Source organism: Ambystoma mexicanum, chromosome 9 (genome assembly GCF_040938575.1).
Source record: "Ambystoma mexicanum isolate Mex_15411 chromosome 9, UKY_AmexF1_1, whole genome shotgun sequence".
NCBI lineage: Eukaryota > Metazoa > Chordata > Amphibia > Caudata > Ambystomatidae > Ambystoma > Ambystoma mexicanum.
In genome coordinates this window covers 1,464,841,807-1,464,869,021 of record NC_090931.1, presented here as the reverse complement: position 1 = coordinate 1,464,869,021, position 27,215 = coordinate 1,464,841,807, and the positions used below count along the sequence as shown (strand labels likewise).

Sequence of the window (27,215 nt, the reverse complement as noted above, 5' to 3'; positions counted from 1 at the left end):
GATTGTGTCCTCCGACGTATTCCTCATCTTAGATAGGCTCCCATAGCAGTATTCTACTATCGAAGGAGGGAGTACTGACTTCACGCTGTCTTCTATTGATGAATAGAATGCAGTACAGCCCTTCCAAACCTAGTCTCTTGACTGGAGGAGGAATCCAAATTGTAAAAACGTGTAAAGGTATGGACAGACGACCATGTAGCGGCCGCACATTTGTCTTTAACCGGCACCCCTCTTTTGAGGGCCGATGAAGCTGCAATACCTCTGGTCGAATGAGCCCTAAGGTTTTGAGGGGGCTCTTTCCCTGCCAGTTTATAACATTCCAGAATGGCTAGAATGATCCATCTGGAAATGGTCTGCTTAGTTATTGGTAACCCCAGCTTGTGACCTGCGTAACCTACAAACAGCTGGTCTGCCTGTCTTATCCTGGCTAGTCTACTGATGTAAAAACTTAAAGCCCTCCTAGGGTCTAGCCTGTGTAACCTCTCTTCCTCTTTCCCCGGGTGAGGAGGAGGATAGAAAGATGGTAGGGTAATCTTCTGAGTGATATGGAATTCAGAAACCACCTTTGGGAGGAAATTAGGCTTCACTTGCAGGACAACTTTGTCTTTGTGAAATATTGTGTGAGGGGGTTTACAAGAAAGAGCTTGTAATTCGCTCACCCTTCTAGCAGATGTAAGTGCTATTAATAAAACAGTTTTAAGGGTAAGGAATCTTAACGAACAAGAATGGAGAGGTTCGAAAGGTGTACCCATCAGGAAAGTTAGTACTAAGTTTAAATCCCATAGGGGAATTTGGAATGGTCTTGGGGGATAAACATTGGTTAACCCCTTTAGAAACTGTATTACCAAGGGTAATTTGAAATAGGATGGTTCTTCCGCAGTACGCTTAAAGATGGATAGCGCTGCGAGATAGCCCTTAATGGTGCCAACTTGAAGGCTTGAATTTGCCAAATGTAGTAGGAAGGACAAAACCATTGGTGTACCACATGAAAAAGGGTCGATATTCTGTTCTCTACACCAGCTGCAAAATCTGTTCCAACGGCAGCGTTATAAAGACTTTGTTGCTGGCCACCTTGTCGAAAGCAACACCTCCATAACATCATCAGGGAGGTCCCAATCCTTGTACCTCAGCCTTTCAGAAGCCAAGCGTGAAGGTTGAGGGTTTAGATGTCTGGATGGAGAACCTGACCTCCCTTCTGTGAGAGTAGGTTCTCTCTGAGTGGAAGTCGAATTGGAGGGCAGATGGACAAGTCTAGAAGGTCCGGGTACCACGTTCTCCTGGCCCAATCCGGGGCAATTAGGATCATGGTTCTCCGGAATCTTCTCAACCTCCTGATCATTTGAGGAATGACAGGGACGGGTGGGAACGCGTACAGAAGCGGAAACTCCCAGTCCACTATGAACGCGTCTCCCAGAGCTCCTCTCGGGGGAAATTCCCTTGAGCAGAACAGGTCGCATTTCCTGTTTAGGCTGGTGGCGAACAGATCTACCTGAGGGGTTCCCCAAAGGGTGAAGATCTCTTGAAGGACTTCCTGAGCTAGCTCCCACTCGTGGGAGACTGTGTTCTGCCTGCTCAGAGCGTCCGCTGTCAAGTTCTTCTCTCCGGCTAGGTGAACTGCCGATAGAGAGATTCCTTCTTGGATTGCCCAAAACCAGAGCTGCATCGCCTCTCTGCACAGGGGTAGTGATCCTACGCCTCCTCTTTTGTTGAGGTAATGCATGGCCACCGTGTTGTCCGTCATTATCAGGACGTTCTTCCCTTGTACAGCTGGCAGGAACGCCTTCAGCGCAAGCCTGATGGCTCTCAGCTCTAACAGGTTGATATGTAGTCTGGACTCCGATGGAGAACAACGACCGCTGATGGTCAAGTCGTTGGCGTGGGCTCCCCACCCTGTGAGTGAGGCATCCGTGACTACTGTTATCTCCGGCCAGGGTTGCCAAAACTGTTCTCCTTTCAGAATGTTCTCCTGACAGGCCCACCACTGAAGGTCTCGAGCCACCCTGCCGGGAACCTGAAGAAGATCTGTCATTCTCCCTGAGAATTGTGACCACTGAGTCCTCAGTGCCCACTGGAGGGATCTCATTCTCAGGCGAGCCTCTGGCACTAGGAAAATGCAGGATGCCATGAGGCCTAGCAACCTCAAAAAGTCGAAGGCTGGGAGACGTTGGGCATGTTGGAACTTGGTAACCATCTGTAGAATATCTTGAGCCCTCACCTCTGGTGGCGAGGCTTTTCCCAGGGAAGTGTCCAGGATCGCTCCTATGAACTGGAGTCTCTGCGATGGTATCATTTGTGACTTCTTTAAATTGAGGGAGAAGCCCAGTCTGTGAAGGAAGTGGCACACGTGATTTAGCTGGATCTGAGCTTGTTCCGGAGAAACAGCCCTGATCAACCAATCGTCCAGGTAGGGGTAGACGTGAATCCCTTCCCTCCTTAGACTTGCAGCCACTACCGACATTAACTTGGTGAAGACCCTCGGGGCGGAGGTCAGCCCAAATGGCAGCACTCGAAATTGATAGTGAGAGTTGCCAATTGCGAACCTCAGGTATTTCCTGTGTTTGAGATGGATAGGCACATGGAAATAAGCGTCCTGAAGGTCCAGAGATACCAATCCAGTTCCAGTCCTGGAACTGAAGGGCCTGGAGGATCTGAGAAAGAGTGACCATCTTGAATTTGTCTTTTCTGAGGAATTTGTTCAATTCTCGCAAGTCCAAGATGGGTCTCAGTCCTCCGTTTTTCTTTGGAATGAGAAAGTAAGGGGAGTACCAGCCCTTGTTCCTCTCCGCTACAGGTACCGGTTCTATGGCACCTTTCTCTAGCAGGTCCCAAATTTCCTGCAAGAGGAGCGGATCTGGAGCTTTCTGAGAGCTGATCCCCGGTGGATGACTCTGAGGTATACGTAGGAAAGGCAGGCAGTAACCTTGGGCAACTGTTTCCAATGCCCAAGCATCAGACGTAATAGCCTGCCATACCGCCAGATGTTGAGTCAACCTGCCTCCTACAGGTGTCCTGTGAGGGAAGTCCTCAGAGTGGTTTTGGGGCGGCTGATGCAGATGCCGATGGTAAAGAGGTACCTGCTGTTTCTGCAGCTTTTTAATATCTACCCCGTCCACCTCGGGTAGTTCTTCTTTGTCCCCTTTGAGCCGGTCATCCTCTACCTCTTCCGAATGCGGAGTAGAAGCGAAAGGACTTGCCCCTCGCAGAGGTTCCTGTGGGACGAAAAGGAGTCTGACGGATTGCAGCTCCTAGGGATTTTGCTGCTGCTTTTGAAGTTTGCAGTTTCTCTAAACTGTCATCCGCCTTTTTCCCGAACAAAGAAGAGCCATCGAATGGCATGTTCAAGATCCTGGCTTGCACATCTGGGGCAAAACCAGACTTTCTCAACCAAGCGAATCTCCTGGTTGATGTACTTGCCGCCATTGCTCTGCTGATACTGTCAGCCGAATCAATGCCCGTCTGGAGGGATTCGCACATAGCGTCTTTACCGTCCTGTATAATATTCAGGAACGCATCCCTTTCTTCTCCCTCCGGGATGCAGTCAGCCGCTGTAGAAGCACACTCCCAAAGTGTATGGCTGAACCTAGCAAGGGTGCAAGTAGCATTAACAGATTTTAACGCCATGCTACATGCTGAAAAGACTTTCTTTGCCATAGCATCATATTTTTTATCGTCCCTGTCCTGTGGGACGGTAGGATAAGCCGTCTTAACATCGGTAGAGGATGCTGCCTGTACCACCAGACTTTCTGGGGATGGGTGTTTAGACAAAAACTCTGGGTCTGTAGAAGATACCCTGTACTTTGTAGACAGTTTTTTATTTACTGCTGGTACTACATCTGGGGTTTCCCAGTTTGTCATGATCTTTCTCTGAAGAGCTTTATGAAAAGGCACCACAGGATCCTCCTGTGGGCCTTTGTCAAGAATATCCGTGAGGTCATCTTGTTGGAAAGATTGTGAAGGTGCAGACCACCCCATGAACTCTGTGATCCTGGCCATTAAGGCTCTATAGGGGGTTTCAGCATGCTCCCCCGGGTCTTGCTTAGCAAACTCCACCTCAGGGGAAGTGTCTAACCCACTTGCCTCATGTAAGGAATCATGAAGATCCTTTAACCTGCGCTCTTCAGAGGAAAATTCCTCTCTAATTGGGGTTACAGGTCCCTGCAACTCAAATGTGTCTTCCTGTTCAGACAATTCCCCCTCTTCCAAAATTGAGGACATAGTTCTCAATTGTTCTGAACTCATAAAGGGAGTAAATCCCATTTCCAAGGCAGAGGGTGCCGAACTTGTCATTATCGGCCTCGAAAACGTCGATGTCGTCGACGCCGACGTCGAAGGCTTCGAGCGTGGCGTCGAAAACAAAGGCGGAGGCCTCGAAGACCTCGACAGAATTGGAATTCTACTCGACAATCTCGAAGCCATCGACGTCGAGGACCTGGGGATAGTCACTGGGTGTGTCGTAACCGTGACTTTTCTTGGCGTCGACGCCGGTGTCGAAGCTGGCGTCGAGTCGACAGACCCGTGTGTCGAAGGTCCCTTCGACAACGGGGTCGAAGACATCGACCTCGACGTCGACGGAACCCTCGTCGACGGCGTCGACGGAACCTTCGAGGAAGGTTTGGAGGTCATAGTCCTACTCGAGGGTTCGAGACGCGCTCGAGAGGTTTCCTTCACCGGGTACTGCGACTCGCGGCGTTTTTGACCTTCGGTTCTTTCGACCAGAGCATCGCTCTCGGCAGTCTTCGAGGGGGTCGAGGCCGCTTTCTCGAAGACGCTCATCATATTTTTGCGGAATTCCTCCCATTCAGCCCGGGAACTATGTTTCGTGGGACAAGGGATTCTTTTTGGCGAAACAGAGGAAGAGGAAGACAGAGAAGGGGATCTTCGATCTCGAGGAGTGATGAGACCCACTCCGAGACCTGGAGCGCGAATGGTGACGAGGAGACGAATGTCTCGACTTCGTCGACGAAGAAGAAGCTTTAAAAGTCTTACCTTTCTCCAGCTTCCCCCTACGCTCCTTCAGGGCCTTAGCTGTCATGGACATACAGTCCTCGCATTCCGAACAATGGTGTTCAGCTCCCAAACACCACAGACAAACTCTGTGAGGGTCAGTCAACGACATCTTTTTCCCACAATCTCGACATTTCTTGAAGCCGGATCGAGGAGTTGTCGGTTCCGACGAGGAAGCCATCGAGTACGGATCGAATGACTCGAGGTAAATAGGATTAATCTGACTAAGAACTGAGCAACGGTATTCCGAGGCACTGAGTAAGCACGGAAAAACGGAACTGAGCAACGGACGCTGCGCGCGGACTTTATAGGCAGGATGACGTCGACGTCGATACGGCGGCTGTCGAGGGACATCGACTCGGAGGACGTCGACGCGCAGCGCCCTCTAGAGAAAAAAATTTCCGAGGCCAGCAGAGCTGGAAGGAGATATATAAGATGAGGAATATGTCGGAGGACACAATCCCTTCGAAGTGCCTTCCTGTAGGCCCAGTAATGCACTGGCTGTGTCCCGCAGTAGGCCCAGTATTGCCCTAGCTGTGCCTTCCTGTAGGCGCAGTATTGCACTGGCTGTGTCCCACATTAGGGCCAGTATTGACCTAGCTGTGTCTCCTTGTAGGCCCAGTATTGCACTAGCTGTGTCCCACATTAGGCCCAGTATTGCCCTAGCTGTGTCTTCCTGTAGGCCCAGTATTGCACTGGCTTTGTCCCACATTAGGGCCAGTATTGGCCTAGCTGTGTCTTCCTGTAGGCCCAGTATTGCACTGGCTGTGTCCCACATTAGGCCCAGTATTGCCCTAGCTGTGCCTTCCTGTAGGCGCAGTATTGCACTGGCTGTGTCCCACATTAGGGCCAGTATTGACCTAGCTGTGTCTCCTTGTAGGCCCAGTATTGCACTAGCTGTGTCCCACATTAGGCCCAGTATTGCCCTAGCTGTGTCTTCCTGTAGGCCCAGTATTGCACTGGCTGTGTCCCACATTAGGGCCAGTATTGGCCTAGCTGTGTCTTCCTGTAGGCCCAGTATTGCACTGGCTGTGTCCCACATTAGGCCCAGTATTGCCCTAGCTGTGTCTCCCTGTAGGCCCAGTATTGCACTGGCTTTGTCCCACATTAGGCCCAGTATTGCACTGGCTGTGTCCCACATTAGGGCCAGTATTGCCCTAGATGTGCCTTCCTGTAGGCCCAGTAATGCACTGGCTGTGTCCCGCAGTAGGCCCAGTATTGCCCTAGCTGTGTCTCCCTGTAGGCCCAGTATTGCACTGGCTGTGTCCCACATTAGGGCCAGTATTGCCCTAGCTGCATCTCCCAGTAGCCCTTGTATTTACCTAGCTGTGTCTCCCAATAATCCCAATATTTCCCTATCTGTGCTGCTCAGTAATTAATGGATAGCCCTAGCAGTGTCTCCCACTAGGCGCAGTACTGCCCTAGCTGTGTCCCACAGTAGGCCCAGTGTTGTCCTAGCTATGTTTTTAGGTGGCACAGTACTGCACTGGTGGTGCCCCTCAGTGGGCCCAGTATTGCCCTGGCTGTGTCTCCCAGTAATCATTGCATTACCATATGTGTTTCTCCCTGTATGCACAGAATTGCTGCAGCTTTGTCGCCCAGTATTTCCCTAGCCATACCTCTAAATAGTCCCTGTATTGTCCTAGCTGTGGCTCCCTTAGGCCCAGTATTGCCCTAGTATTGTCTCCCAGTAGGCCCTGTACTACCCTAGCTGTGTCTTCTAGTACTCCGTGTATTGCCCTAGCTGTGTCTCCCAGTAGTCCTTATATTGCCCTAGCTGTGTCTCCCAGTAGTCCTTATATTGCCCTAGCTGTGTCTCCCAATAAGCCCAGTATTGCCCTAGATGTGTCCCACAGTGGGCCCAGTATTGCACTGGTTGTATCTTCCAGTAGTGGATGTATTTCGTTGCCCTATCTGTACCTCCCAGTAGACCATGTATTGCCCTAGCTGTGTCTCCCACTAGGTGCAATATTACCCTGGCTGTGTCTCCCACCAAGCGCAGTATTGCCCTGGCTGTCTCTCCCAGTGGGCTTAGTATTCCCTAGCTGTGCCGCGCAATAATCTATGTATTGCCCTAGCTGTGTCTTCCAGTACTTTGTTTATTGCCCTAGCTGTGTCTCCCACTAGGTGCAATATTACCCTGGCTGTGTCTCCCACCAAGCGCAGTATTGCCCTGGCTGTCTCTCCCAGTGGGCTCAGTATTCCCTAGCTGTGCCGCGCAATAATCTATGTATTGCCCTAGCTGTGTCTTCCAGTACTCTGTTTATTGCCCTAGCTGTGTCTCCCACTAGGTGCAATATTACCCTGGCTGTGTCTCCCACCAAGCGCAGTATTGCCCTGGCTGTCTCTCCCAGTGGGCTCAGTATTGCCCTAGCTGTGCCGCGCAATAATCTATGTATTGCCCTAGCTGTGTCTTCCAGTACTCAGTGTATTGCCCTAGCTGTGTCTCCCACTAGGTGCAATATTACCCTGGCTGTGTCTCCCACCAAGCGCAGTATTGCCCTGGCTGTCTCTCCCAGTGGGCTCAGTATTGCCCTAGCTGTGCCGCGCAATAATCTATGTATTGCCCTAGCTGTGTCTTCCAGTACTCAGTGTATTGCCCTAGCTGTGTCTCCCACTAGGTGCAATATTACCCTTGCTGTGTCTCCCACCAAGCGCAGTATTGCCCTGGCTGTCTCTCCCAGTGGGCTCAGTATTGCCCTAGCTGTGCCGCGCAATAAGCTATGTATTGCCCTAGCTGTGTCTTCCAGTACTCTGTTTATTGCCCTAGCTGTGTCTCCCACTAGGTGCAATATTACCCTGGCTGTGTCTCCCACCAAGCACAGTATTGCCCTGGCTGTCTCTCCCAGTGGGCTCAGTATTGCCCTAGCTGTGCCGCGCAATAATCTATGTATTGCCCTAGCTGTGTCTTCCAATACTCAGTGTATTGCCCTAGCTGTGTCTTCCAGTACTCAGTGTATTGCCCTAGCTGTGTCTTCCAGTACTCAGTGTATTGCCCTAGCTGTGCCGCCCAATCTATGTATTGACCGAGATGTGCCTCCCAGTAGGCCCAGTACTGCCCTGTGCGTGTCTCCCATGATGTGTGCAACACAAGGCCCATGTAAAATCACATACATTAGAAAGACGATAGAATGTCTGGATTGCGCCATGTACCATGAAGGGTTTCAAGGAAGGGAGGTGGCAGTGACTGGATTTGTTAGCATTTATTTGGGGTATTTCTCGAGAGCAAACCTAGCTTCAGAAGGCAATGGAGCGCAGCGCATCAGTAGGGAGTCTAGACACACTTTAGATGGTGGGAGAGGCGGGGGCACGGCATACCATTCATGTAGCCGGGGCTAATGATCATTTACAGATAGTGAGCAACAGGGGCGTTGCTAAGGAGGGGTGTGTGTGTGTGTGTGTGTGTGTGTGCGGGGGGGGTCGTGCTACATGTTTATGATGTATGTACGTTAGGGCGTGTATTGTAGTATATAATGCGTGTGTGTGAATAGTCTATGGGTGCAAGAGTGGATGGTTTGATAAATGAGTGAGTGAATGTTGTGTGAATGAGTGTGTATGTGAATGCCCTGCGCAGGCCACAGAGGAGCCGAGTTTGGGCTAGGGTGTCATAATAGCATGGGACTGTTATGCTGTCGCTAGACTGGCATTTTGGGGTAGCCAGTCTAGCCCTTTCTACTGTTGCATGATTCTGGGCATCCATGATAAATCAAGCATAGTATGTGTTATTACTTGGCTGGACTGGCATTTTGAGGTAGCCAGTCTAGCCCCTTTTTACTGTGACATGACTTTTTTTCTGGGCATCCATGATAAATCAAGCATGGTATGAGTTATTACTTGGCTAGACTGGCATCTTAATTCAGCCAGTCCAGCTGTTTTTTTTATTTATTGTGGCATGGTCTTTTCACTGGCCTACTATGCGCATGCCGGCGGGGGGTGCGCCCAGAAATCTCACACTGGGTGCTGGGAGAGGCGGGGCCGCCGGCACTTGGGGTGGTCCTCGTCATAGGCGACATAGGGCTGGGTGGCTTGGGGGGGGGGGGTGCTGTGTGATGAGGCCACGTTCTTGGACAGTGCCCGAGCAAGATCAGCTGGGCACTCTCCGCTGCGCAGTGCGGCAGTGCTCCCCAGATTCCTCTGGATTTAGTGCCGAGGCGACGGCAACAGCAACACACTGCTTGAGACCCCGGCCTCATAAGGAGGTATAGGCGAGGGCCCCAGAACACGCGGGCTGCACAGGCCGGCGCCACACGGTCACGTCACAGCCCTGCCTCATCTTTCACATCACAGCCTGGAATGCCACCCGAGTCCTGAACCTAAGCACGAGGGACTTTTCTGACCAAACTCAATGGCACCCATCGTGCGGAACCCGGAAGGAAGAGAGGCTGGAATGCAACACACTCTGCGTGGGCGGGGCCACCACGAACCCTCTGGATCTGCAGGGTCATTAGCGCACAGCTCAAGAGTCATCGATTTAGTGATGTTGAAAGAGTGCACGCCAGAGCCGGGCGGGCCTCCTGGGATAGTCCATCCTGTGAACGGAAAGTTAAACCGGAAGCGTGGCAGGTGCGTTAACCCACTGAGCTATCCGGCCATTCCAGGAGCAGGATATGAGCCTTAGCACTGCACACAGCTAAATCGTCCATATTTGTCAGTATGTATAGTGGCGGAATTCAAGTGCCCCCAAGAGCAGACCCACCCCAGCCCAAACTTGGCCAAGTAATGTATACTATAAACCATAAATGATGAACATATGGCCGTCTTTTCATAGTAACTCAGTAGTGATCTCAGAGGTGGGTGCATTCAGTATAATGGAATGAACGTGAAGTCTCTGCGTTGTACACTGGACACCATTTCACTACTCTGCCCAGCCGAATATGACATACATTCTTATGTCTTTCGATGCACCTACCCAGAGGCCCTTCCCTGCGCTGCACGAGGCCCACCATCCCTGCTCTTCACTCAAGATTAATCGCTGCTTCACTAGAGAGCCCCCAGCTCGGCTCCTCACCTGACCCCCATCCTGTCTCCTTGTCGGAGGGTCATCTGTGCTCCACATCCAATGCCCATCTTGCTCCTCAATAAAGTCCCATCCTTTACCCTCCCCAGCGACATATCCCTGCTCTCCTCACCAAAGGCCCATCCCAGCTCTTCACGAGGCCCATCCTTGCTCCTCACCCAAGGCCAGTATCTGCTCCTTGCCTGAGGCACATCCTTGCTACATGGCTGTCCTCACCTCATCCTGAGGACCAACAACACCCCTCACCTTAGACCAGTCCGCAATCCTCACCTTAGGCCCATTGATGCTCGACTTTAACCGAGGCGCATCTCTGCTCTTCCACCAGGTCTATTCAGGCCTCGCAGAAGACCCATCCTGGCTCATCGGAGGGTCCTTCATCTTCTCACCAGACATACGCTCCACGGGCCATCCCAGACAGCCATCACCGGTGTCAGAACTCTGTGACATGATGATTTATCTAAACCTTTCCATAGAAATGAATTTCACTACTTTGATATTTTGTATAATCACAAGTGAGAACGTGTCCCCTTACCCCATGGTATTATGCAGAATAAGGTACCCTGTAATGTACATTACGAAGATATTAGAAGTCTTGGGAAGTTCAGTGTCTCCTTGTATGATACAGCCGAGGGTCCTTTACCCTATACATTTTTCCTAAATATCGACAGGATTCCTCCTTCTAACCAGACTATCATTAGAGGCTTGTGCAATCCAAAAATGCCCCACGTTTCTCCATGTCAGAGGATGTCAGCCATTGCTCTGCCATAATGATGAAGGAATGGCACACGGTCCACAAACCAGAAGACCAACTATCCACAAACCGGTGGACCCCGATATCCGAAGTCAAGGCTAGTTAGTCAACCACCACCGTTATGGCAGCCTCAAAACGGGAAAGGGGCCTTTTCGCAGCATTCGAACACTGCTCAACCCCCACATCAGACAAAGAGGTACCAGACTACTGAGACCATTTTGAGGCTGACAAGTTCTTCATCAACAAGAACGAGCCAATCTGGCTTCACATCGAGGGCCCCAAATTCCCTGACGCCCCTGTCCACCCTGGACCGACTTCTCGCCACTCTCACATCCTTAAAACTGACAACGACATCCTCCTGGTCACCATTCTTTAAATATATACCGGTCCTGCCCCCATGACTTCTTGGAATAGTCAATGCCTCTCTCAGCAAGAGCACATTCCCACATGTGCCAAAAACAGGGCGTTTACACACAGCCCTGAAAACGCACCCTCGACCTGGGAGACCCAGCAAAGTACCAGCTCATCACGACCCTCCCGTGTATCGGCAAGTTCATTAAGAAGGTAGTTACCAATCAACTACTTACAAACATTCAGCAACTCCATCTGCTCCGGGATAACTAATCCAGGTTCCGCCCCAAATGGAGCATTGAAACATCCACCATCAACAACCTTTGACGCCCCGGGTGGTTTGGACTTCAACTCCCATCAGCATGAACCAGCATAGGGAGCTGTTCTGGGAATAGTACTGCAAAACGTACAGAGAGCCAGGGGTTGCAGGAACCTGATCTAGGTGATCGACGATGCCCTTCACATTATCGCTAAAGAAGACTCATGCCTGCTAGTCCTCCTGGACCTCTCATCACACACTTCTCACCCTCCTTGCACACAGGGTGGCCTTCTCTGGCACCATCCTGAAATGGTTCCCAGCCTACTTGATGTTGACAGAAACAAGGCTGTCCAGTTGGGCTCCCTCGGGTCAGACTGGCACCCCGTCACCTGTGTTGACCCTCAGGGTTCAATTCTCCCCCTGGTCATCTTTAACCTCTGTCTGGAATCCACGATGACCCACACATCATGCTACACCAGCGCACAGAGGATGATACACAGTTGTACCTTAAGCTTGAGGGCCTACAAGATATTCCTCTCCTTTGCTCGTGCCTTGCAACCAATTAAACGTGGATGACAAGTGCTTACTTAACGTTTAACCCCATCAAGACTGAATTCATGCTCATGTGCCACCCCTCCAAGAAGGAAGCTACTCTGCTGAGCAAAATGTGCTTAGACAGGTTCAACCCTCAACTTACCCACTCCGAAAAATCCCATGGCTTCATTGTGGATAGCAACTTATCCTTCCAACAGCACATTGTGAAAAAGGCTCCAATGGCTTGGTATCAGACGTCTACTGCGCATGATCACGCCCTTACTGCAGCCCCACAACTTCTGAACAGTGCGCAGCCCTAATGATCGCTTCTAATGACCGGGTCCCGACTTCTGAACAGTGGCGCAGCCCCAATGATCGCTTCTAATGACCGGGTCCCGACTTCTGAACGGTTGGCACAGCCCCAATGATCGCTTCTAATGACCGGGTCCAGACTTCTGAACGGTTGGCACAGCCCCAATGATCGCTTCTAATGACCGGGTCCCGACTTCTGAACGGTTGGCACAGCCCCAATGATCGCTTCTAATGACCGGGTCCCGACTTCTGAACGGTAGCGCAGCCCCAATGATCGCTTCTAATGACCGGGTCCCAACTTCTGAACGGTAGCGCAGCCCTAATGATCGTTTCTAATGACCGGGTCCTGACTTCTGAACGGTAGCGCAGCCCTAGTGGTTGCTTCTATTAATTGGGTAATGCCCTCTTCACAGGGCTCCGCCTACTCACCATGGTGTCCTGTGACCGATTTCCGTATGGCCACGGTTTGAAAGCCTGCCGTTTTTCATTTGTATTAAATAAATTAAAACGATGCATGTAATTCTGTTTCTGAAAGGGGAGTCTGCTAACCAGAAACCCCCTTTTTTATAAAGCTCACCATTAAAAGCATATTGCATACATGTGCCCTGCTGCACCAGTCGCCTGAACTTCTGCCAAACCTGCTCTTCAGGAGTACGGGACAGGTTCAAAGGTCACATGTGCATTCCTGACAACTGCTATGATCCAAAGTCACTGTACACCCCTTTCCATGTATAGTGCTGTGATCATTCTTATTAATGTTTGCTTGGGGATTTGCTACATGTTTGCTTCCAATGGTTTGCTCTATGACGTTGCAGTTGCTTGTTGTTCCCAAGCTAGGTTGCTACTTTAAAAATATATAACATATAAATATAAGGACTATTAAACAATAATGACCCCTCTGTCACAAGAGTGGGCTTCAGTGTACACAGAACCCCTTGATTACGGTTATGTTATGCTATGTTAAATTTGCATAGCACCTAACTGCCATTGTTATGGGGCCTCATTACAGGTCCGGCGGTAACCGTACCGGTGCCACCGGCAGGTTGCCGCTGGACCCGTAAATATTTACAGGCGCCTCACTCCCCGGTGCCACCGGGAGATTACAACCCTGGTGGCCTAGAAAGTCAGGAGCAGGAAAATGTTCCCCATTCCCATAGGGTGCAATAGCACTCTATGTGAATGGGGACAAGGAAGCACTGGCACCGTTGTTAACAGTGCTCCTGTGACGATCTGGCTACCGTGGCCGCTGTGCCCGGCAGGGTCAGACCTGTCGGGCAAGGCGGCTCCGGCAGGCAGACCTGTAGTGTGCTGGTCCGGAAACAACAGTGCCGGTAAGTTTACTGGCACCCTAGTTTCGGGACCGACAGGGTCAGAATGAGGCCCATGGTCTTGAGCTGTCTGGGAATTCGGTACACCATAGTCTGAAAGATTCATTAAAGGAGAGTAGGTGCTTTGGCAAAGATGACTGGTACCATAACACGATTTTTTAGCAGTTATGGGTTTCATGCTGAGTAGTACTGCGAATAAGTAATTGGCGGGTCGAGGGGCTCTGCTGCCAGCTAATATTGTGATGCTGCGCAGAAAGGGGAGGGGACTATGCTTAAGCAACTAGACACAAGGACGGGAAGCTGTATTTTTGTACCAATAAGGGCCAAAAGAATAGCTTCCCCTTGAATTGCTCTGCTCCCGATTCCCTGACGTTGAGTGAACTATAGTATCCGGGCCTTGTGTCAAGTTTCTTTAGGTGGCAACCAGGGTGGACCGGATTGCCAACGTCCCTGGAGTTCCCCTTTGGTAAATTAGGCTATCCTTAAGCACCTTACGGCAGCATAGTGCCCAGCTGTCAGTGCTATACCTTCACAGCACTGTAGCTATGTCTGAGAGTGCACAGCTCAAGGTTCTTGAACAGTGCTGCATGTCGCCACGTGAAATTATGATACGCGTGTTGCTAGTATACCGCTTTGTGTCACAGTAAGGCCACTCACAGCACTGAGAGTGAGAAGCAAAAAAGGAGGCTTGGAGGCATGCAGTCCAACAATGTAAACACTATAGGGCCGATTCACAAGAGCGTGTTCCTATGGGATTGCGCCATTATAAAACACTTCTGTGAATCAGGTCCTGTGCGGGGCACCAAAAGATGTGCCCTGGAGGCAAGGATAAGCTGGAGACCCTCAGACCACCGGCATGTAAGGGCAGCCTTCAGTGTGTATGTTCTCCGGGCCGTAGGCTGTGGCACGAGCAGTCATAGGCCCCGTATAAGGCATTGTGGGCACTGGGGCCCCCGTAGGTTTTGGCTGGGCACTGAAGCATTACAAGGCGAGACTGTCAGGAAATGCGGGGTTAGCCCCGCTACGGCATGCAGGTCACACAGTGAGGCCAGCCGTCGGGTGCATTATCCCACCGAGCTATTGCACTGGATTGACCTATGTTTCTGCACAGGCAGCACGCACCCGCGCATGGCGGCTACCGTCCCTGCGCCCAGCACCCAGGCTGCTGCGCAATGCGACATCTCGGTGGGAGGGGGCGGGGGAGCCCCTCCCTGGCGGTCAGATCGGTCTTGGGGGTCGATGGGATAATTACAGGGCGTCCTGCATGCAGGGGATGCTGTTGACTGTTGACGCCGGTTGCTGGCGCACGGCTTGTTTGGGGTTTCCATGGCCCTGGGGGAGCCGCCATTTCTCCCTCCTTTCTTTGTTCCCTCCCAGCTTTGTTCCCTCCCCCCCTCCCGACCCATCCCTGCCCATTCTCCTGTTGGAAGCCCCGCGTCTCCATGCCAACAGCAGCGGGCGGGACCCAGTTTCCAGAGACAGACCCCCGTTTCCAACAACACGGACAGGTGACCGCGCAGCGCGCTATAAAAGGGGCAGCGGCCAGGCAGACCCTCAGAGCGTCGCCAGCCATCGCCGAGCCATTACCGTCGGACAGAAGGCTTCACAGGACGAGCAGACAGGATGGTGAGTACCCGGCTGCACCCCCCACCCATGCCAATCCCTTAATAATCCAGATCTTTCTGCCCTCCCTATGCCCAGGCCCCTTCCCCCCCCTCGTCTGCACCGAGGCCACTCTCACCCCTCCCTGCACCGAACCCATCCCCTGGTACTCCCTCCAGCGCCGTCACACCGCTCTGTACCAATCCCATCATCGGGCAGGATAGGCAGTGCGCACCCTGCCGCTCCCCCCCCTCAGTACTGATCCTATACCGCGGACCACTACCTCGCCCTCTATTGCCGCCCGTCTGTGCCTACGTCGCCCACTTCATTTCCAGCCTCCGACACCCAGGCCGAGCAGACAAGATGGTGAGTGCGCAGTGCGTGCCCAGCCGCCCTCAGCATCCCTCCCTCCCCCACACCGAGCCACCGGCCGTGTGGCAAGCCCACCCGAAGCCCCTCACCGGGACTGCCCGATCCATCACCCCCTGCAGCCACCCACCGCCCCTCCTCGCTCTCCGACTCTCGCCCATCGGTGCTGCGGAGCGACCCTGCACTGCCACCACACCACCTCCGCCCGCTTCCCCGTCCGTCACCCCTGCCAGCCCCCTCCCCCATCAGCCCAGCCACCGGCCCGTGTGGCAAGCCCGCCGAAGCCCCTCACCAGGACTGCCCGATCCATGCGTTGCCAGTCACCCCTGCCAGCCCCTCCCCCATTAGCCGAGCTATGTCCCCGCGCTCGCCGCATCCACCATGTTTTCTTATGCACATCACGGCGCCGCTGCCAGCATCGGAGCGCGCGGGTGGGCTTCAGTGATGGGCGCCGCGGGGAGGAGGGCTGGCCAGTGCTACCACCCAGAGTATGTTGGTGTAGCTACGCTTTCGCTGCAGCTGCGCAGCCTGAACATGTATGCGGGGGGGGGGCAGTGATCCTTTGTTCTGTCGCCAAGCTCCTACCGCAGCACGCCCTGTGGGGGCAGGTAGTGATCCGAATGGTATTATACCCATCTATAGCTGCACAGCCTGCGCCCTCTCGCCCAGGCCAGGCTTCAGTGCTGGGGCACGGCAGCAGTGGGCAGGGCAAAGGCCCAGGTGTATGGTGGGGTGGCTGGGCAGGTACCACCGACAGATGACTTTACTCTGCCCAAGCTTCCACTGACCACTGTAGCCGCACAGCCTGGGCACTCTCTCGCCCTGGCCAAGCTTCATGGCTAGGGCACGGCAGCAGTGGGCAGGGCAAAGGCCCCAGTGAATGGTGGAGGTGGCTGGGCAGGTACCACTGAGCCATGGCTTTTCTCTACCCAAGCTTCCCCTGCAGCTGAGCAGGTTGCCCCCACTCACGCCCCACCGAAGCATTAGTGCTGGCAGGCCATCGGGTATCGTGGGGGGGGGGGGGCAGGTGCCACCGAGCGATGGCTTTACTCTGCCCAGGCTTCCACTGTAGCCACACAGCCTCTCTCGCCCTGGCCGTGCTCCAATGCTGGGTACCGCACCCGTGGGCAGGGTGGGCGTGTAACCCCCAATGGATCACGGGGTGGTTGGGGGTCTTTCTCTGATGTAGGTAAGAGCTGCGGCAAACCCTCCCCCATCCCCTCCTCTGTTCCTCGCAAATGGGGCGATGGCTGCGGGGGGGCGGGGGAGGGGTAGATTATTCACAGAGAACGCAGCCTGCTGCTGATCCTTGAAAGAAAATGCTAATGGCATCCTTTCCCCATGGGGCCGAGCTGCAGGCAGCGCATTGGCTCCGCTGTGGGGGCGGGAGGGGGGGTCTCTGGTACCCTCGCCACCAGGGGCTTGGAAAAGAAGAGGTGCTTTCCGGCGCCATTGTTGCATCTTCCTCTATTAATACGTGTGATGGGGGTCTGCGGTGCCCCCGCTTGTGTTGTTTATTTCCGTGTCCATGGTGTGTAATGTTCCTTATGTCTGGGATTGGGGGTGGGGTTTTTCCTATGGGTGTCTGCTTTCTGGGAGGGGCACTCCTTGGGGACACTCTGTCGATGTGTTTGCATCATCCCCAAGATTAGGGGCGCGGCCTAAGACAATGGGTGGCGAGTTTTGCGCTGTGATTGGTTGAGGCGCAGCAGGCACACCAGGGAGAGGCCTGAGAAGTCGAAAACAATATGGAACCCACTATGTACCCTACAATACTCACCCCCAGCCCCAGAGCTTCACCTGCATTGTGGGGCATCCGGAAGACTGGCCAGGGCGGGGTGGCCACGTGCCAGCCTGGCACATCAAGGGGGGGCCCTTCCATGAGGGTGCATAGGATATTGCCGGTGTCCCACCCCCAGACTGGCATTCCTTCCCAGGCCAGTGCCTGCCAGTTCAGCCTGGTTGGCACTTAAGGGTGCTTTTCGGTGTTTGTGTTGGGCTGGGGAACTGTGTCACCGAATCTTGTGCGGCGGGTGCTGGGGGCGAGGGGGGCAGGCGAGTCGCAGCCACGCCGGGTGTATGGGCGGAGTAGCCTTGCCCCACTGCCACCAGCTATGGATGTGAACAGATTGGCTAGTCACCCTTGCCAAGAGGGGATAGGGCCCCCGAGGTTCCCCCCCCACACACACACAAGCTTTTTCTGTCAATCTGTGGGGAGTCTTTGAACAAGTGTGAAGGGGGCTTTTTCTGTTAGGAATTATCACACCCCAGGCATTGTGGGGGGGTAGGGCAATCACGGGAAGGGCAGGGGGCCAGCCGCAGTGGCACGGCAGCCAGACCTGGGGGTGCATGAGGTTGTGTGCATTATACTTGCTCAATGCACTTATGTCTTCCCCTCTTCTCATGTGTCCTGCCTTTCTCCTCCACAGCGTGAGTGTATTTCAGTCCACGTTGGCCAGGCCGGAGTCCAGATTGGCAATGCCTGCTGGGAGCTGTATTGTCTGGAGCATGGCATCCAGCCGGACGGACAGATGCCCAGTGACAAGACCATTGGGGGCGGTGACGACTCCTTCAACACCTTCTTCAGTGAGACCGGGGCCGGGAAGCACGTGCCCAGGGCTGTCTTTGTGGATCTGGAGCCCACCGTCATAGGTGAGTGCGAGGTTTGGGTGTGTGGTGGCTACCGAGTCCCTCCCTGGGCTGTGTGTGTTGTGCGCTTGCTCGCATGTTGCCAGATGGTCAGACCTGGGTGGGAAAGACCCTTATGCCTTCTCTCTGTCCACCAGACCTCTCGGGCAGCTTACCTCGAGATGTAGCTACATCCCTCTTGGGTCCAATGTGAGCTCAGTTTCAAAATGGCTTCCCTTGCATCTCAATTGCTTTTCGTTTCCAAACCCCTCCGTGCATGTTTTGCTAGAAGGCTCCTCTTCCATACGACCTAACTCTCCTAAAACTGAAGGGGTGACCAGAGTACCTCCTTACAACTAAACATCCTCCACCATCTCATAAATGTGTGCACCTTGTTTTTTTTGTGTGCAGATGAGGTCCGCACCGGCACCTACCGCCAGCTCTTCCACCCAGAACAGCTCATCACGGGCAAGGAAGATGCTGCCAACAACTACGCCCGCGGGCACTACACCATCGGCAAGGAGATCATCGACCTCGTGCTGGACCGGATCCGGAAGCTGGTACGTACATGGATCGGTCTCACCGCCTTGGCGAGAGGAGGGGGTGTGGGGCGGTGGCTAGGCACTCATTTGAAACCTCTCCAACATCTGGTAAATGTGGGGGTTGGTATGCAAAGGCTGTTCGGGCTTGGTAGACCCGCCAGGTGCACCTCCCGTCATGGCATACCCTTATCTTTTTTTTCTGTTTCACGTCACTCTTTCCCCAGCATTTGTTCCCTCTGCATCCTTCCTCCCTGTCCTTGCAGCATCCTTTGAACCGCCACATAATATCTGACAGCTCCTTCTCTGTTCAACCACATCGGTGTTAAGGGTATATGTGTTTTCAACCTGAATTAACGCGCAGTGTAGGTCCCCTTCTCTAAATAGAAACCCGGACCTCCAGTTGAAAGATAGAGTTGACATGGTTCTCGATAGCCTTCTGCAAAAGTCATGGTCTTTTATGTGGGCCTGGAGCTTGTAGAGAGAAATTCCTTCATCACACTTGCTCTGCTATATCATGAGGATTGGGTACATTGATGGCAGTCCAGAGGCATCTCCTCAGCCATTGGTTCCTTTCTGGGAGTGGACCAATAGTCGCATCGTTGATCCTCAATACAGTCTTTCATGTTTTAGCCATATGTTTCTGCTGATCATATTGGTTTAGAAGACACCCAATAAAGCAATGTTTTTCTCTGAAGAAAGCCAATAGTGCACTATATGCTTAGGATCCTGGCTGGCAGATGGCTGTGAAAGTATTGTGACTGAGGAGCCATTTTGCAATCACGGGTGAATTCTGCCTAAATATTAATTGTTTGGTTTCCTCTCCTCCACAGGCTGACCAGTGCACTGGCCTCCAGGGCTTCCTCATCTTCCACAGCTTTGGTGGAGGCACCGGCTCAGGCTTCACCTCCCTGCTGATGGAGCGCCTCTCTGTTGACTATGGGAAGAAGTCCAAGCTTGAATTCGCTATCTACCCAGCGCCGCAGATCTCCACCGCTGTTGTTGAGCCCTACAATGCTATCCTGACCACCCACACCACGCTGGAGCACTCTGACTGCGCCTTCATGGTGGACAATGAAGCCATCTATGACATCTGCCGCAGGAACCTGGACATTGAGCGCCCAACCTACACCAACCTCAACCGTTTGATAGGCCAGATTGTATCCTCCATCACAGCCTCCCTCCGGTTTGATGGTGCTCTGAATGTAGATCTCACAGAATTCCAGACCAACTTGGTGCCCTACCCTCGTATCCACTTCCCCCTGGCCACATATGCCCCAGTAATCTCTGCGGAGAAGGCCTACCATGAGCAACTCTCCGTCTCAGAGATCACCAACGCCTGCTTTGAGCCAGCCAACCAGATGGTGAAATGTGACCCGCGCCACGGTAAATACATGGCTTGCTGCCTCTTGTACCGTGGTGATGTAGTGCCCAAGGACGTCAATGCTGCTATTGCAACAATCAAGACCAAGCGTACCATCCAGTTTGTGGACTGGTGCCCAACTGGTTTCAAAGTTGGTATTAACTACCAGCCTCCCACCGTAGTCCCTGGTGGTGACCTGGCCAAGGTGCAGCGCGCAGTCTGCATGTTGAGTAACACCACCGCCATTGCGGAGGCCTGGGCCCGGCTGGACCACAAGTTTGACCTGATGTATGCCAAGCGTGCCTTTGTCCACTGGTACGTGGGTGAGGGGATGGAGGAAGGAGAGTTCTCTGAAGCCCGGGAGGACATGGCAGCTCTTGAGAAGGATTATGAAGAAGTGGGAACAGACAGCGTGGAAGGAGAAGGGGAGGAGGAAGAGGGAGAGGAGTATTAATCTGACATGGACTGTTCTACAGAGAAATTTGCACTGAACAGAAATGTTTATTAACTAAACATAGAGCTATTTTTTCCAATAAAATACCTCATTAAATTATTAATACCGAGGGTTGAGTTTTTATTGTTGGTGTGGTGATTGTTTTAAAATGTGAAAGATATTACATAGAAGAGTGTTCGAATCAATAGCATTCCTGGAAGTTAACAAGCACTGGCCTGACGCGTAGGCACGTGACGCATTTTCAAGTGTCTACCAGGATGATGCTGGAAAGTGCTGTTAGTCTAAGCTGGTCATATGGTTCGCAGTGCCTGCAAATGTTTCTCTTAGGGGTTCTTATGCAAGAGCCAGACACGTTCCCACTGCTTGCTGTCACACAAAGAGTTGAAAGGCGGACACTGCTTCAGCACTCGGAAAGAGTACTGGGGTCTTTCTGCCCAAATCTGCACACAGAAGCAGCAGTGCACGCTCTGCATCAGGCAGGACTCAGAAAGAGTAGAGGACTGAGGTCTTTCTGCACACACGTGCACTCTCTGCTTCAGCACCCGGAAAGAGTAGAGGACTGGGGTCTTTCTGCACACACGTGCACGCTCTGCTTCAGCACCCGGAAAGAGTAGAGGACTGAGGTCTTGCTGCACACACGTGCACGAAGCAGCAGTGCACGCTCTGCATCAGGCAGCACTCAGAAAGAGTAGAGGACCGAGGTCTTTCTGCACACACGTGCACGCTCTGCTTCAGCACCCGGAAAGAGAGGACTGAGGTCTTTCTGCACACACTTGCACTCTGCTTCAGCACCCGGAAAGAGTAGAGGACTGATGTCTTGCACACACGTGCACGAAGCAGCAGTGCACGCGCTGCATCAGGCAGCACTCAGAAAGAGTAGAGGACTGAGGTATTTCTGCACACACGTGCACTCTCTGCTTCAGCACCCGGAAAGAGTAGAGGACTGGGGTCTTTCTGCACACACGTGCACGCTCTGCTTCAGCACCCAGAAAGAGTAGAGGACTGAGGTCTTGCTGCACACACGTGTTCGAAGCAGCAGTGCACGCTCTGCATCAGGCAGCACTCAGAAAGAGTAGAGGACTGAGGTCTTTCTGCACACACGTGCACGCTCTGCTTCAGCACCCGGAAAGAGTAGAGGACTGAGGTCTTTCTGCACACACGTGCACGCTCTGCTTCAGCACCCGGAAAGGGAGGACTGAGGTCTTTCTGCACACACTTGCACTCTCTGCTTCAGCACCTGGAAAGAGTAGAGGACTGATGTCTTGCACACACGTGCACGAAGCAGCAGTGCACGCTCTGCATCAGGCAGCACTCAGAAAGAGTAGAGGACTGAGGTATTTCTGCACACACGTGCACGCTCTGCATCAGCGCTCAGAAAGAGTAGAGGACTGAGGTCTTTCTGCACACACGTGCACGCTCTGCATCAGGCAGCACTCAGAAAGAGTAGAGGACTGAGGTCTTGCTGCACGCGCAAGCAGCAGTGCAAGTTCTACCAGACACCCATCCACATGCCAAGGTGGGTGGCGGTACTTACTTTCTCGCTCCCCTAACCCCCCCCCCCCCGCCCCCGGTTTTGCAGCAGCACCTGCATTTCCGCGAGCACAGGAGCAGGCGCTGCACGAGGAGCGACTACCGCAACTTGCCTGCACTTTTCCACACGCGTGCTACTTTGAGGTCAGTCCTATCACGGTTCGCTTTGATTTCCTGTGGTTTTGTTCAATCCTTCCCTGGGCTGCACAGTCTGCAGCAGACGACCCTCCCCCGCTGGCACCCGCCACCTGAGCGAGCCACCTCCAGCTTTAGTTCTGCGTGTGAAGCCTCTTCCCTGCTTTCTTGATACATTTGAAAGGTCCTAATGTCTTGGGGCCTAGTAGGAGCCTTTTTTGGGGGAGTGGGGGTGGGGATTTCTGCCCCTCCCCCTACTTTCACTTGTTCTCCCACTCCCTCCTCGTTGATGCACTTCGACGTTCCGAATGTCTCAGGGGAACATGTTTGTCCTGTTTTCTCTCCCCCTCCTTGTCTTGAAGCGCATTGAAACACCATTTGCTGTATAGGCGCATTATACATACCCAATAAATACACAACGCCCGGCTTTTCCCGTGAGTGGACTGAACCACCACGGTCAGCAAAACGGGGAGCCCTGTTTTTGCTGTAGGACGTCCCCAGTTCCCTTATACCCCGGCTAGGCGTACACCGACTCTCACTGGTCTCGGAGAGAACGGTCTTCAGGTTTCCTTGGCCGCTGTGCGTCTTTAGTCGGCTATATATCTTAGTAGGCAGAGTACTTAATAATGAGCGGGGCCTAGTACAGGGCACTCCCCACTGCCCCCCTGAAACGGGATAGGATAACAGCACAAAAAAGCCGGATGGTCCTGGGCGATGATAACCTGACACCCCCACTGAAAAGACGAGAGGGCCAGTATTTCCCGCTCCAGGTCCCCGACTGGCACCTGCAAGCCCAGGAGCAGGAACCCTCTCAGCCGGCCACAGGAACCCCCAGACATTGATCCAGGCCCATATGTCCGCGTTGGTAAAAGCTTCGTGGAGCGTTAATAAACCTTTCCGAGGCTTCTCGGTGCTAGGGTGTTCGGAAACCGACGAGACGGAGTAGGATGGCTAGGAAACATTTCGTTTTTACTGAAAGAGCAAATCGGTGTTGTGATTGGTCCACACAGGCGCATTTCATAAAGCGCTACCACCGTGTCACGCCCAGGCACTAGGGCGCAGCTCCTGAACTTGCAGCTCGAGGCAATGGCGCTTTGCAGGAAAAAGCTCTTTCTGCCAAATGCATTGTCTTCAAGTCTAGGCGCCTCTCAGCATGGAGCCCCAGATCTGAAGGCTGAGGACCCCACATCCGTCTCTACCCTGTGCATCCTCGGCGTGCAAAGACAAATCCAGTGTCTGTAGAAGTAACACATGTGCCAGAAACTGCACACATGCATCGAACGAAAGCAGGGACACAGGGTGGACGCCTGTGGGATACCACAGGGGATTTGTATAAGATGAACATTCGTATGCGTTCCCCATAACCTATATACTCTTCCACGAGTACTGGGCGCCATAACCTATATACTCTGCTTCCACCAGTGCTGGGACCCCTCGCCATAACCTATATACGCTTCTCCACCATTGCTGGGACCCCTCCCCATAACCTATATACTCTTCCACTAGTGCTGGGACCCCCTCGCCATAACCTATACACTCTTCTTCCCCCGTGCTGGGACCCCTTGCCATAACCTATATACACTTCTTCCACCAGTGCTGGGACCCCTTGCCATAACCTATATACTCTTCCATGAGTACTGGGCGCCATAACCTATATACTCTTCTTCCACCAGTGCAGGGACCCCTCACCATAGCCTATATACTCTGCTATCCTTGCAGGGACCCCTCGTCATAACCTATATGTTATGTTACTTTGCATTTATATAGCGCCTTATGTACCATTGGTATGGTCTGAAGGCACTGGTAGGTTGAACGCCCTTGGGAACCGAAGTTCAAGTCAATGGAGAGAGTAGAGAGAGTCAAAGGTGCTTGTGAGCACCGGATATGTGTGCAGCTGGTATGGCATTTGTGTAATAGCTGCTTCATAGCGGTAGGTGTGGTGGTTGAGAGGTCAGGAGTATGTGTTTGCTCTGGTCGGTTTTACCCAGAACGAGTGTGGCTGCGTTAGGCCTGAGGAGAACGCCTGGCTGGGGGGTGTGAAACCAGCAGTGATTAGTTAGAGTGATGTGGAGTATGAGGCAGATGTTGGTATGAGACCAGCTATACCGAATGGTGTCATAGTATCTCTGTGTTCTAGTTGAATGGTGATGTAAAGAGGAGAGTAAGCATGGTGATGTGATAAGATGGTTTACATGCTCTCTCAAACGTTAGATGCAATCCAAATCATTCATGTATGTCTCGCCCTTTCAAAGCGCTCTGATCCGTTCCCTGCATTCCAGTCGGCTCCCTGAATTCTGGTGTACTCCGAACCGTTCCACGCACTCTGAACCGTTCATGTAATCGATCATTTCCGTGGATTCTAGGTTGTTTTATGCATCCGGTCCACAATTTTTCATCAGTACCTTCCACATATTTCATCCGTACCTTTCATATGTTACATCGGTACCTTCTACTTACTTCATCCATTCAATTCATATACGTCTACATTCCATTCACCCATGTCCCCATTCCATCCAAATACGTCCCCATTCCATCCACATACATCCCCAATCCATCCACATACCTCGCCTGCTCCATCCGTTCTACGCACTCATCCATTCTGCGCACTCGTCCATCCACATACTGTTCCATCTACATGCATCACCCGTTCTATTCACATAGATCACTCGTTCTATCCATATACGTCGCCCGTTCCATCCACATACTTTGCTAATTCCGTCCGCTTTACGCACTCAGTGGCTCAACATACTCATCCATTCCTCATGCACTCGACATTTATCTGCTCTACGCAACTCATCCGGTCTACGCAACTCATCCGGTCTACGCAACTCATCCGGTCTACGCAGTCATATGCACTGTGTATTCATGCGCCCTACGCACTCGTCTCCTCTATTGACTCGTGCGCTCTAGGCATTCGTCCGTTCTAGGCACTCGTCCGTTTTATGCCCACGCACACTCCACGCATTCGTCCGCTCTACATACTCACCCGCTCTACACACTCACCCGCTCTTACGCAACCCTCCTCTCTTACACGCTCATTCGCTCTTATACACTCGTCTGCTTTATACACTCGTCTGCTCTAGCCACTAGTCTGTTCTGCGCACCCATCCGCTCTGTGCACCCATCCACTCCACGCACTTATCCGTTCTATGCAATCGTTCTTTCCATGGGCTCATCAGTTCTACAAAGTCGTTCGCTCATACGCACTCATCCGCACCATACACTCATCTGCTCTTTACACTCATCCGCTCTTTACACTCATCCGCTCTGCACATTCGTCTGCTCCTGCGTTCTACACACTCCTCCGCACCTCTGCACTCATCCGCTCTACAGCCACGTCCGGTCTACACACTCATCCGCTCTACGCTCATTCACTCTGCACCTTCATCTTCTCTATGCACTCCATTGTTCTATACACTCTTCCGCACTCATCTGCTCTACACAGTCGTCCGCTCTATACACTCATCCGCTCTACACACTCATCAGCTCAATGCATTAGTCCGCTCAGCGCGCTCATCCGTTTTAACTGTTTCATCCGTTCCATTCACTTCGTTCATTCGTCATACATTATCGATTCAGGCCATGTTACTTGTCATACGCACTGCATCCGTTCCGTGCTCTCCATCTATTTCATGCACTGCTCTTGTCTCATGTACTTGAGTCTTCTATTCTGTACTTTCCATTTATGCCATGCACTAATACAGTCAGAGTCATCTGTCTGTGCATTCATCAGTCTCTTGTATTAATTTTCCATCCTCTTCTCTTAATTCATTTTGCCCGTTTTTGTTAATTTTGTCCATTGCACTCATTACATCCATTTCATTAATTTAAACTTCATTACAGTTTCCGTGCAATTAGTTCTTTTTACCCACTTCACTGCTTTGGACTACTTTACTCATTCTATTCTGTTTAAACTTTTAGTTTACATTAGTGGTAATTAGTTGTCGATTTCTCACATGGATCTTGATGTTGTAATGTTATTTGTCATATTGTTATTCAGGATCTAGTAGTTTGTTGGATTGGTGTCATTGAGCTGCCGTTATTCTGTTTGGGGTAGTTTGCGTACGGGTTGGTTTTAGGGGAAGAGCCAAGTTTTCAGTAGTTTGCGGAAGGACATTAGATCTTCACCTATATACTCTTCTTCCCCCAGGGCTGGGACCCCTCGCCATAACCTATATACTCTTCTTCCCCCAGTGCTGGGAGCCCTCGCCATAACTTATGTGCTCTTCTTCCCCCAGTGCTCGGACCGCTCGCCATAATCTATATACGCTTCTTCCCCCAGTGCTGGGACCCCTCCCCATAACCTATATACTCTTATTCCACCAGTGCAGGGACCCCTCGCCATAACCTATGTGCTCTTCTTCCCCCAGTGCTCGGACCGCTCGCCATAACCTATATACTCTTCTTCCCCCAGGGCTGGGACCCCTCGCCATAACCTATATACGCTTCTTCCCCCAGTGCTGGGACCCCTCCCCATAACCTATATACTCTTATTCCACCAGTGCAGGGACCCCTCGCCATAACCTATATACTCTGCTCCACCAGTGCTGATACCACTCGCCATAACTATATACACTTCTTCCACCAGTGCTGGGACCCCTCGCCATAACCTATATACTCTTCCACCAGTGCTAGGACCCCTCACCATAACATATATACTCTTCCACCAGTGCAGGGAGCCCTCCCCATAACCTATATACTCTTCTTCCCCCAGTGCTGGGACCCCTCGCCATAACCTATATACTCTTCTTCTCCCAGTGCTGGGACCGCTTGCCATAACCTATACACGCTTCTTCCACCAGTGCTGGGACCCCTCGCCATAACCTATGTACTCTTCATCCCCCAGTGCTCGGACCGCTCGCCATAACCTATATACGCTTCTTCAACCAGTGCTGGGACCCCTCGCCATAACCTATATACTCTTCTTCCCCCAGTGCCGGGACCCCTCACCAATAACCTATATACTCTTCTTCCCCCAGTGCCGGGACCCCTCGCCATAACCTATATACTCTGCTATCCGTGCTGGGACCCCTCACCAT

General features: G+C 52.4%; 1 protein-coding gene across 2 annotated transcripts; it reads left to right on the top strand.

Moving 5' to 3' along the window:
• Positions 1 to 14,776: 14,776 nt before the first annotated feature.
• LOC138489221 (tubulin alpha-1D chain) lies at positions 14,777 to 20,614 on the top strand. Of its 2 annotated transcripts, none has more exons than XM_069616898.1 (4): positions 14,777 to 15,182; positions 17,957 to 18,179; positions 18,567 to 18,715; positions 19,528 to 20,614. In XM_069616898.1, exons 1-4 carry the CDS (start codon positions 15,180 to 15,182, stop codon positions 20,509 to 20,511), a joined length of 1,359 nt encoding a protein of 452 aa, XP_069472999.1. In that variant the 5' UTR covers positions 14,777 to 15,179; the 3' UTR covers positions 20,512 to 20,614. The 2 variants fall into 2 exon arrangements, with proteins under 2 accessions (XP_069472999.1, XP_069473000.1); XM_069616899.1 differs by lacking the exon at positions 14,777 to 15,182 and adding an exon at positions 15,353 to 15,524.
• The last annotated feature ends 6,601 nt before the right edge of the window (positions 20,615 to 27,215 follow it).

What these genes read in the sequence shown, in the direction of transcription:
- LOC138489221 (XM_069616898.1), top strand. An exon ending in TCTGGAGCCCACCGTCATAG is followed by an intron (nt 18,180 to 18,566) that starts GTGAGTGCGAGG and finishes TTTTGTGTGCAG; the next exon opens with ATGAGGTCCGCACCGGCACC. An exon ending in TGGACCGGATCCGGAAGCTG is followed by an intron (nt 18,716 to 19,527) that starts GTACGTACATGG and finishes TCTCCTCCACAG; the next exon opens with GCTGACCAGTGCACTGGCCT.